The 12,663-nt window shown below is 44.2% G+C and overlaps 1 protein-coding gene across 1 annotated transcript; it reads right to left on the bottom strand.

Annotated features, from left to right (window-relative positions):
* Positions 1-319: 319 nt before the first annotated feature.
* Positions 320-5,145, bottom strand: LOC112225504 (uncharacterized protein C3orf38). The gene is made up of 4 exons (XM_024389521.2): positions 4,694-5,145; positions 3,403-3,581; positions 3,181-3,315; positions 320-3,019 (listed from the first exon to the last, which is right to left on the bottom strand). Exons 1-4 carry the CDS (start codon positions 4,821-4,823, stop codon positions 2,363-2,365), a joined length of 1,101 nt encoding a protein of 366 aa, XP_024245289.1. The 5' UTR covers positions 4,824-5,145; the 3' UTR covers positions 320-2,362.
* Positions 5,146-12,663: the final 7,518 nt, after the last annotated feature.

The following is a 12,663-nucleotide window of genomic DNA, read 5'->3' as shown; positions in this document are numbered from 1 at the left end:
AAATTCTCCTTGATGTAGCATGCCTGCCCCCTTGTGGAATGTTGGGACTTTGTCACTCTGAAAGTCAGAAAGGGGAACAAAGATCGGTATCATTCTTTCAGGATGACATAACGTAATTTCAAATATTCTGACATAATTATCCGGTATATAACGTTATACTATTTCATATATATTACACCATCATGAAACAGCAACCCACGTTATAAACAGACACAGGATACTTTTTACTATATCTAAAGAATAAACTTCGGTTTCACCAGTTTGGCAGAAAGTGTATGAGAAAGGATGAGGTTCCACCATACAGCCTCTCATCATTTACTTGTTTTGATTCAACCTTTATTTCGACAAGAAGTCCTGCTGAGAACAAGGTCTATTTTACAGATGAGCCCTGCATACACATCAACACACACTATACACATCAATAATAGACATCAATATACACGTCAATACATGAAAAGCAAAACACAATCATCAGTAAAAAGGTCCTCAAACCCACTCTCAAATTTATAGAGAGCTATGGATACAAAGACTGACCACCCATGACATCAAAATTATAGTTGTTAACCACGTTGAGGCTATAGAGTATTTGTTTGTGTTTATAAACATTGGAGTAAAATAAAATTATATTTTGGGTTCTGGTGGGGAAGGGCAACCTAGTCAGTTGTCCAACTGAAATGTGTCTTCAGCATTTAACTCAACCCCTCTGAATCAGAGGTGCGGGGGGCTGCCTTAATCGACATCCACGGTGCCTGGGGAACAGTGGGTTCCCTTCTCGGAGGTAGAAGGACAGATTCTTACCTTGTCAGCTCGGGGATTCAACCCAGCAACCTTCCGGTTACTGGCCCAACACTCTAACCACTAGGCTACCTGCGTTATATTCTTCAACAATGGAAATAATTCATTTATAAATAAAAAATGGATACAGATACTAAGGATTCCAGCTTTAATGACCAAGAAAATACCTAAGTTTGACTACTGACCCTGCCTTATGTGCTCTCGAAAAATATCCATATTTTCGTTAGTGACAGTAAAGTGAGGATATGTCATGCATTGTCATTATCCCCAACAGCTGTCTGCAACCATAACTCTCCTCTGTAATTCAATCCTGCCATCTTCAAAACTACAAAGAGCTCATTTAAAATCAGAAATGGGTGCTGAAACTTTCCGTAGCAACTTGATGACTAGAATTCTGCTAGCAGCACAAATTATGACGTCATGTTAGTATGGTAATGAGGAAACCTTTCAAAACATTGCAATGTGGATAACTCATTCAAAAGATATGGACTTTTTATCAATGCACACTTTTTATGCCAACAAGAAAAGGCTAAAAGTAATATATGAAAACAAATCACTTTTTTAAAGACTAATAATTGATACTGGTATATTGAGAATATTGGGCAGTAGAGAGAACTTTAATACCAGTCTCAGCTAAAGTGTGGTGGGAAATACTAAGTAGGGTCTTTACGAAACAAATATGTGTCATTTGGAAAGGTATCTTATAAGCTCTGCGTCAGAGCCATTCCATGGGCCAAATCGCTTATTAAACGGAGGGAAGCCAAGTGCCATAAAGGCAGGAGGCGGGCAACTTGTTATTATTCTTTCTGTGAGATGAACAGCCAGAGAACAATGGCCGTGGTGGTTTCCTCTGCCACAACTATGGCCCAGTAAAGTGCAGAGCCCTGACCTATAGAGACAGATATTAACTAGCTCCGTTCCTTTGAAGCGAATGGCAAAAATAACCCACATGTAACATTTCCAACCAAAATCACAGAGTCACTGCTGCATTCTCTACCCTACTACACAGAGCCAGGCCTATGGGCTACACTCTCACACAGAGCCAGGCCTATGGGCTACACTCTCACACAGAGCCAGGCCTATGGGCTACACTCTCACACAGAGTGAGAGAGGACAGCGCGATGGAGAGAGATTGAGGGTGAAAGAACACAAATGAAAAAGGTAGTGGTGGCCTTGTTTTCACAGCTTTTGGACTTTGTAGATATAATGTAAAAGGTATATCTATGCAGGACTTCCTTGAAAAAAATAGATTTTGGTCTCAATGACTCCATTCCTAAATAAAGGCTACAAATAATTAGAATAAATAGATCAGAGGTTACTGAGGTCAATTACAGTATCATGATTGATTAGCTGGGGGGGAAATGTACCAAACTAGAGAACAGTTAAACAGTAATTTTCTGACAATGAGTAAACCTAGAAGTAGGCAACTTATGAAGCATTACATGATAATTCATTTACTGTACCATTTTATAAAGCTAAATCATATTTAAAATGTCTCCATAGTTAAGATCCAGACCTGCGGACCCTCGGTTGAAGACCCCTGCTGACGATCACACCAGGTCCCCCATCATCTACAGAGGAGCTGCAGGTCGTTGGAATCCCATGTTAATATTGGAGACAGCAGGTTCTCTCCCACCCTGAGAGCCTCCTGGCCCCTCACCTTCAAGACCATGAACTTGATCTTCCATTTGTTCTGGTCCAGTGGGGAGCGTATGAGGCCAAACACCTGCTCATAAATGCCGACACATTCTCTGTCTCTGTGGATGGTCCCTGCCACAGCCACCAGCACCAGGCCGTGGGGGGAGGACAGGGCCTTCAGGCCACCAGGCTCCAGGTTGGGGCTCAATAGCAGCCTCTCGTCCCTCGCCAGGGCCAGGAGACGCAGGCTGGTCATTGCTGCTCCTTCATACTCTTCTGTATACTGCTCTCCGGCGCTGGAGAGAAGACGTAGCCTCACATCCTCCCAGAAGTGTTGTGGTCCCCACTCCTGAGGAGGCTGACCCAGGGAGGGGTTCAGACTGTTGAGATGCTGGAAGAACCACTGGCAAAACTGTCTGGCCAAGGCCAGGTGGTCAAAGCCAGCACTGTATGTCGCCTCAGAGGAAACAGAGACACCCTCACTTGTTCTCAGACCAATTGGTCTCAAATTAGTCTCAATTTGTCTCACAGTAGTCACAGCTGGTCCTGGATTGGTCTCAGCTGCTGGGCTTTGAAGGTCCAACATCTACAGACAAGAACATTTCTCTTAGAAAATGGAATAAATATTCTGGCCAAAGCTTGGCATTTCTAAGGACTGAGGTGAAATGTCTTTGTTCGCTACAATACAAAATATTTTTTACACTGCATGCCTTCATGCCACAGAATTAGGATTGATATTATTATTACCTGGGATGTGTAGTGCGGCTTAGAGTAGACAGGTTGAGAGGGGACATGTGCTGTTGGAAACCTCATTCCTATCTGAGAATCTGCAGCTCTTGTTAAAGCACTGAAGGAGACATCTTCATACGCTTGTGGACGCACCTGAAGATAACAGAGACAATGGAAAGAGGTTTATTTACCTCGCCTCTTAGTTCCCTAAGTGTCCAAATGTATCTGCTCCAAAAATACCTTCTCAATAGTCCAGATGTCAAGGGCCTTCTTCACTAGCTGGTCTTTGTTGCTGTTTTTGGGTATCACAACCCCCTCGTCCTCCGTCAGGTATTTGAATATGAAGTCACGTTGAACTTTCCTGCGTTTCAGGAATGCCTCTGTATTCTCTGTGTTTGAAAGGATGGCATCAATTGATTCTGTAACATAAGAATATGACCCAAAGGACTCTAATGAGATATCACATATCTGAGCAGCACAATTACAGATAAAGCTTTTCACTCCACCACTGGATATTCATTGGTAAATGATGGAAATACTTTTTTACAACATGGCACATTCTGAATACACCCATGGTTTGAAAGTCATCCAACATGATGTATCTGGTGCTGTGAGTATAGGGTATGCCTCAAGGTAGGACACAATAACTGTCTGGAAATCTTGGCACTGGCACGTATGTGAATTCTGTTGTTGTTGATGATGTCTGCAAACAGTCGCCCTGCTATGATGATATTGCTGAGTCTACCTTCAATACATGGAGCTAAGAAAGTACATTTCATCCGCTAAATTAATGAATTGTATGACAATGTATTAACATGTTTTAATACAAATGTGTTTTTAAAGCTAGAATCGTTAAATGAAACAAATACAAATCAGACACCCCGGAGAAATATAACAACTCACAAATTGCATCTATGGATGCAAGTACTGACCATCCATGACTGTCACGTCCTGACCTTAGTTCCATTTTTAGGTCTCTGTTTTAGCTTGGTCAGGGCGTGAGTTGGGGTGGGCATTCAATGTTTTTGTTCTATGTGTTGTATTTCTGCTTTTGACCTGGTATGGTTCCCAATCAGAGGCAGCTGTCAACCGTTGTCTCTGATTGAGAACCATACTTAGATAGCCTGTGTTCCCACTATGACTTGTGGGTAGTTGTTTTCTGTTTAGTGTGTGTCACCTTGCAGAACTGTTTCGTTTCGTCCATTCACTTCGTTATTTTGTTTTTGTGTGTTCAGTTAATAAATTAACATGGACACTTACCACGATGCGCATTGGTCCGATATTTCATACTCGAAGAGATGCGTTATAATGACATCAAATTATCGTTTTTTTTAGGCTATATAGTGTTTGTTTACGTTTACATTGTTTACAAACAGAGTAAAACAAGCTTGTACTTTGGTTTCTGATTAACTACGCCCATGAGGCATTTATAAGTTATATTCTTCATGAATGGGTATATAGAATTAATGTATAAATCCAAATACGGATGTAGCAACTAAGGATTCTAGCTTCAATGAAGGATGAAACCTACCTGATGTGCTCTCGAAAAGATCCTTCTTTTTGTTAGTGATAGTAAATCGAAGTGAGGATATGTCATCATTTGTCATCATCTCTAACAGCCGTCGGCAACCATAACGCTCCTTGTAATTCAATCTTGACATCTTCAGAATTAAAGAGCTAATTTAAAATCAGAAATTAGTGCTGAAACTTGTTATAGCAATTTCCTGTCAGATTATGCCAGCAATATATGCCGATCTAACCAATTCCGTTTCAGCAGATCATATCTAGGAACTTTCGGTTTCATTTCCCGAAAAGAAGAAAGCTTGTTAACTTGGTAACCTCTATAAAAAACGCAAAATATTTGGTTTGTGAACCAATGTATTGGTGGTCTACTACTACACAATTATTGTCCAAAACATTGAAAAGTAATGCAACTTCGGTGGAATATAACCCTAAATAAAGCGCATGAGAAAGAAAGAGATCGTATAGAACTAGCTAATTAAATCCCATACCCTGTCGTGACCCGTCATTCAGGGCTGTTTATTCATGTTTTTTGCAACAACCAAAAAGTTTTCATTTGGGGTGCTTGCCTGTTTTGAATCTTATTTTGGCATTAATACGTGTCACATATCAGTTTGCAAACAATGTAAAAAAAAAATATATATATATCATTGAGTTAATAAAGCCGCATAAAATCATGGTCTCTTTTTGGTTTTCTTGGGTAAAGCAGCTCCAACATGTTTCAACCTAGCTCGGTGCTTTCTGTGGTGGCTGGATAAACCAGCAGAAAATACTGAGCGTTGCGCCGTGATTGGCTCAGTGTTCTATCACTCATGGGGACACTATGTCCTGCCAAATCTAAGGGTGGGTTGTACCAACATGGTTCAAATTCATCTAGGATTAGAGCTAATCTAGGTTTTGTAAATGTAGGTTTATAATTCATCAGAGATGTGTTGCACCACTTAATTTTAAATCAGGATCAGTAAATCTATGATTAACGGTTTTAATATATGATTAGTGACATGTTGAAACGAAGTAGCAAGCCAACTTGACATATGAGGCCACAAAGTTGCTGTTCCTTGATAAAATAATAACAATGTAACGTTAGAACTACTGCAAGTTTGCCCCCGGTGATGTGTTGTGCAGACTGCACCACCCTCTGGAGAGCCTTACGGTTGTGGGCGGAGCAGCTGCCGTACCAGGCGGTGATACAGCCCGACAGGATGCTCTCGATTGTGCATCTGTAAAAGTTTGTGAGTGCTTTTGATGACAATCCAAATTTCTTCAGCCTCCTGAGGTTGAAGAGGCGCAGCTGCTCCTTCTTCACCACGCTGTCTGTGTGGGTGGACCAATTCAGTTTGTCCGTGATGTGTACGCCGAGGAACTTAAAACGTTCTACCCTCTCCACTACTGTCCAGTCGATGTGGATAGGGGGTTAACCCACTGTTCCTAGGCCGTCATTTGAAAATAAGAATTTGTTCTTAACTGACTTGCCTGGTTAAATAAAGGTAAAATTAAAAATTTAAAAATCAATAATGTCGTCTGCAAACTTGATGATTGAGTTGGAGGCGTGCATGGCCACACAGTCATGGGCAAACAGGGAGTACAGGAGAGGGCTCAGAAGAGGGCTCAGTGTTGAGGATCAGCGGGGTGGAGATGTTGTTACCTAACCTCACCACATGGGGCCGACCCGTCAGGAAGTCCAGGACCCAGTTGCACAGGGCGGGATCGAGACCCAGGGTACTATCGTGTTAAATGCTGAGCTGTAATTGATGAACAGCATTCTCACATAGGTATTCCTCTTGTCCAGATGGGTTAGGGCAATGTGGTTGCGATTGCGTCGTCTGTGGACCTATTGGGGCAGTAAGCAATTTGGAGTGGGTCTAGGGTGTCAGGCAGGGTGGAGGTGATATGATCCTTGTTTGTATTCGGTAATTTTTCCAGTTGCCTTGCCATGATTAAATGCAGTGGTTTGTGCTTTCATTTTTGTGCGAATGCTGCCATCAATCCACGGTTTCTGGTTGGGGAAGGTTTTAATAGTCACCGTGGGTACAACATCACCGCTAATAAACTCACTCACCGAGTCAACGTATACATCAGTGTTGTTTTCCGATGCTATCCGGGAACATATCCCAAACATATCCCTGTCCACGTGATCGAAGCAATCTTGAAGCTTGGAATCAGATTGGTCGGACCAGTGTCATGACGTTGCCCTCTTTGGACACAGCGAGCACCATCCCCCTCCCTCTGTCTCCTACACCCAAGCTGCTGTGGTCAGAGAAGTCGTAAATTCTTAGAGGAGAATCTTCCTCATAGCCAGACAGTATGGAGAGAGAGTGAGTTTCATAGAGAGAACAAAGGAATTTCTTCCACCTCACAGGACTTGAGGTCCGAACAATATTCATGTTCTGGAGAATTAATAAAAGATCGGTGAAGTAACGAGCTATGAACTGGTCCATTTGGTACAATTTTGTGAAACTCATGAGAGACAATACAGCACATTACCATAATCTTGTTTATACAAAAGTCTCAGTTATGAGGCTTACATCTAATTGTTGTATAGAATGAATGAGTAAAGGTGGAACTATTTGTGAAATTATGTAATGTGATTTTAAACTGTTTTAATGAGGGAAACTCCAATTCCCTTTGTAGTTTAACTGAGTCAGAGGACCGCCCATGAGCACAGTTATGATCTGGCATCATGGGACAGCCCTTTTCTATGTTCTGAATAAAACCCCCACCTGGGTTTTCCACTTCAGACCAGCTTACCTCAATAACGTGAGGGCCAAGGTTTGAGACCCGCCAGTACCTCTATCACAGAGGGAAATAAGGTTTAAGTAGATTGCTGAATCTTTTAACCATCCCACGTGGTTCAAATCTTAGACTATCGATACCGACAGAATAAGAACAAGTCTTTGATATTAATTACTAGTCTGCAGCTAGGAATTCGGTATCATTGAACGCGAAGACCGACAACCGCATTTCTGAATGGGACTCTGAAGTACCCATTCTAACCACAAAAGACGGGCGGATGAACTTCCAACAGAAAGAAGGACGATTCCAACAGAGATCACGTGACACACTGAGCGTAAATATATATATATTGATTGCAATTATTCCCGAATGAGTGACCGTTCATGTGCAAAGGATTAGCATTTCAATTGTTATAATTATCAACTTTGTAGTGTCTTTTATCTTTCGCGCCCCTCAGTCTTTTGTCCACCAAGCCGCCATGCCGGTTTAGTATCATTTCCTTGTAATCATATGTACTTTGTTTGTTTGTGTGTGCATTTCTGTGATTAATTACTTAGTTAGTAAATAAATGATCTAAGCCAATTTATATATGGATGACTCATAGTGAAGATTGGGACGTTTGGAATGAGACTAACGTGAGGTAAAGAATAATTTGTTACGTGATTAATTAGTTTAATCACGTAATACTAATTACAGAGAATCTTTGATAAAGATTAATCTTCAGTTTAATGATGCCAAAGACACGACACCAGCGTTGAACAGACCTGAGCATGGGCATTTCCTGTTTTAGTTTCTGTCTATAGACCGGGAGCAACAAAATGGAGTCGTGGTCAGATTTGCCGAAAGGAGGGCGAGGGAGGGCTTTGTATGCGTCGCGGAAGTTAGAGTAGCAATGATCCAGAATGCTGCCAGCGCTGGTTGCGCATTCGATATGCTGATACAATTTGGGGAGGCTTGTTTTCAGATTAGCTTCGTTAAAATCCCCAGCTACAATAAATGCAGCCTCAGGATATGTGGCTTCCAGTTTACATAGAGTCCAATGAAGTTCTTTCAGGGCCGTCAAGGTGTCTGCTTAAACACAGCTGTGATTATAATGGAACAGAATTCTCTTGGTAGATAATGCGGTCTGCATTTAATTTTAAGGAATTCTAGGTCAGGTGAACAAAAGGACTTAAGTTCCTGTATGTTGTTATGATCACATCACGACTCGTTAATCATAAGGCACACACCCCCTCCCTTCTTCTTACCAGAGAGATGTTTGTTTCAGTTGGCGCGATGCGTGAAGAAACTGGGTGACTGTACCTACTCTGATGACGTATCCCGAGTGAGCCATGTTTCCGTGAAACAGAGAATGTTACAATCTCTGATGTCTCTCTGGAAGGCAACCCTTGCATGAATTGTCAAGAGACTGGACATTGGCAAGTAGTATACTCGGGAGCGGTGAGTGATGTGCCCTTCTACGGAGCCTGGCTAGAAGACCGCTCCGTCTACCCCTTCTACGGCGCCGTTGTTTTGGGTCGCATACTGCGATCCGATTCATTGTCCTGGGTGGTGGTCCAAACAAAGGATCCGCTTGGGGAAAGTCGTATTCCTGGTCGTAATGTTGGTAAGTTGACGTTACTCGTACATCCAATAGTTCTTCCCGGCTGTATGTAATAAGACTTAAGATTTCTTGGGGTAACCGTGTAAGAAATAATACATAAAACAACAAAATATTGCATAGTTTTCTAAGAATGCGAAGCGAGGCGACCATCTCTGTCTGCGATATCTCTCTGTTATATTTACAGTAGCATTGATTGGACTGATCAAAAATATTAGCAAGCAGTCATCATCATGAATCAAGTTGACAATCTACTGGCAAATTCTTTTTAATTCTTGTCATATGAAGATAAATAATGAAGAGAAATTATAGATAAAACGTGCCAGTGCTCATCGGCCATTGGACATAAACATTACACAACAAATTGGAAATTGCAAATTCAACAATGAGTGGTTTGGAAGGAATCAGTGGCTAACTGAAAGCATTGCAACGCAATCATTAGTCCTTTATTCAGTGGAGTGGCTGTGTGGTACAAAGTCTAAGATTAAGGGTCTCTTTTCCTAGTTTAATTTATAAACGTTCAACATTGGCCATGCTGTCAATCAAATCAAATCAAATGGTATTGGTCACATACGCATGGTTAGCAGATGTTATTGTGAATGTAGCGAAATGCTTCTGCTTCTAGATCCGACAGTGCAGCAGTATCTAACAGGTAATACAGTTGAAGGCGGAAGTTTACATGCACTTAGGTTGGAGTCATTAAAACTCGTTTTTCAACCACTCCACAAATTTCTTGATAACAAACTATAGTTTTGACAAGTCGGTTAGGACATCTACTTTGTGCATGACACAAGTCATTTTTCCTACAATTGCTTACAGACAGATTATTTCACTGTATCACAATTCCAGTGGGTCAGAAGTTTACATACACTAAGTTGACTGTGCCTTTAAACAGCTTGGAAAATTCCAGAAAATGATGTCATAGCTTTAGAAGCTTCTGATAGGCTAATTGACATCATTTGAGTCAATTGGAGGTGTACCCGTGCATGTATTTCAAGGCCTACTGTCACGGCTGTCAAAAGAACTGGACCAAAGTGCAGCGTGGTGAGCGTTAATTTTGTTTTATTTTAAAATGTCGCCAACAAAACAACAAACGAAAGAAACAACCGTGAAGCTTACAGGGCTAAGTGCCACAAACAAAGTTAACTACACACACTGAAAGGAGGGGAAAGGGCTACCTAAGTATGATTCCCAATCAGAGACTACGATAGACAGCTGTCCCTGATTGAGAACCATACCCGGCCAACACATAGAAAAACAAATCATAGAAATAAAGGACATAGAATGCACACCCAAATCACACCCTGACCAAACCAAAAAGAGACATAAAAAATACTCTCTAAGGTCAGGGCGTGACAGTACCCACTCTCCAAAGGTGCGGATTCTGGCCGCAAAATCTGAACCTATAGGGGAGGGTCTGGGTGGGCATCTATCTGCGGTGGTGGCTCTGGTGCGGGATGTAGACCCCGCTCCACCTCTGGCTTACCCCGCTTTGGTGGCGCCTCTGGTGTGAGGACTCTCGCCGCCGACGCCAGACTGGGGACCCTCTCTGCGGGCCCCGGACTGGGGACCCTCGTTGCTGGCCCCGGACTGGGGACCCTCGTTGCTGGCCCCGGACTGGGGACCCTCGTTGCTGGCCCCGGACTGGGGACCCTCGTTGCTGGCCCCAGACTGGGGACCCTCATTTTGGGACCCGGACTGGGCACCCTCGTTGCGGGCCCCGGACTGGGCACCCTCGCTGCGGGCCCCGGACTGGAGGCCGTCGCTGCGTGCCCCGGACTGGAGGCTGTCGCTGGAGGCTCCGGACTGGATGCCGTTGCTGGAGGCTCCGGACTGAAGGACGTCGCTGGAGGCTCCGGACTGGAGGCCGTTACTAGAGGCTCTGGACTTGAGGCCGTCGCTGGAGGCTCCGGACTGGAGGCCGTCGCTGGAGGCTCCGGACTGGAGACCGTCTCTGGAGTCTCCGGACTGGAGACTATTGCTGGAGGCTCCGGACTGAAGGACGTCGCTGGAGGCTCCGGATTGAAGGACGTCGCTGGAGGCTCCGGACTGAAGGCCATCGCTGGAGGCTCTGGACTTGAGGCCGTCATTGGAGGCTTCGTGCCATGACTCCTCTCTGGAGGCTTCGTGCCATGGATCATCACTGGAGGCTTCGTGCCATGGATCATCACTGGAGGCTTCGTGCCATGGATCATCACTGGAGGCTACTTGCCATGGATCATCACTGGAGGCTTCGTGCCATGACTCCTCTCTGGAGGCTTCGTGCCATGGATCATCACTGGAGGCTTCGTGCCATGGATCATCACTGGAGGCTTCGTGCCATGGATCATCACTGGAGGCTTCTTCCTGGGCGCAGGCACAGGACTCACCAGGCTGGGGAGACACACAGGAGGCCTGGTCCTTGAAGCAGGCACAGGACTCACCAGGCTGGAGAGACACACAGGGGGCCTGGTGCATGGGGCAGGCATCGGATACACTGGGCCATGAAGGTGCACTGGCGGTCTCGAGCGCAGAGCTGGCAGAGTTCTGGCTGGATGCCCACTTCCACCTGGCAAATGCGGGACGCTGGCACAGAGCACACCGGCCTGTGAATATTCACTCGAGACACCGTGTGCATCACCCCATAACACGTTGCCTGACCAGTCACATGCTCCCCACAGTAAGCACGGGGAGTTGGCTCAGGTCTAACCTCCGACTCCGCCAATCTCCCCATGTGCCACCCCCAAAAAATGTTTTTGGGGCTGCCTCTCGTACCTGCTTCGCTGACTTGCCTCCTCATATCGCAGCCGCTCCGCCTTAGCTGCCTCCATCTCCTCCCTCGGATGGCGACACTCCCCGGCCTGCGTCCAGGGTCCCTTTCCATCCAGGATCTCCTCCCATGTCCAGGAGTCCTCTTTACCATGCTGCTTGGTCCTTTGGTGGTGGGTAGTTCTGTCACGGCCAACCATACCCGGCCAACACATAGAAACACAAATCATAGAAATAAAGGACATAGAATGCCCATCCAAATCACACCCTGACCAAACCAGGGCGTGACACCTACCTTCAAACTCAGTAGCTCTTTGCTTGACATGGGAAAATCAAAATAAATCAGCCAAGACCTCAGAATTAAAAAATAATAATATCTAACAAATTCCACAAAGAAACCTAATACACACAATACACAAGAACATATAAGTATAACATATATGGATGAGCAGTGACAGAGCAGCTAAGATGCAATAGATAGTAAAGAGTATATAGTGAAGGATACAGTATACATTATATACATATGAGATGAGTAATGTGAGATATGTAAACATTCTTAAAGTGGCATTATTAAAGTGACTAGTGTTAGATTAATTAAAGTGGCCAATGACATCAAGTCTGTAGGTAGGCAGCCGCCTCTCTGTGCTAGCCTTGAAATAGAAGCTGTTTTTCAATCTATTTGTCCCAGCGTTGATGCACCTGTACTGACCTCACCTTCTGGATGGAAGCAGGGTGAACAGGCAGTTGCTTGGGTGGTAATTGTCCTTGATGATCTTTATGGCCTTCCTGTGACATCGGGTGTTGTCGGTGTCCTGAAGGGCAGGTAGTTTGCCCCCGGTGATGCATTGTGCAGACCGCAACACACTCTAGAGAGCATTGTGGTTGTGGGCGGTGCAGTT

The sequence above is a fragment of the Oncorhynchus tshawytscha genome, linkage group LG26, assembly GCF_018296145.1.
Source record: "Oncorhynchus tshawytscha isolate Ot180627B linkage group LG26, Otsh_v2.0, whole genome shotgun sequence".
Taxonomy (NCBI): Eukaryota; Metazoa; Chordata; class Actinopteri; order Salmoniformes; family Salmonidae; genus Oncorhynchus; species Oncorhynchus tshawytscha.
This window is presented reverse-complemented; position numbering and strand designations above follow the sequence as displayed.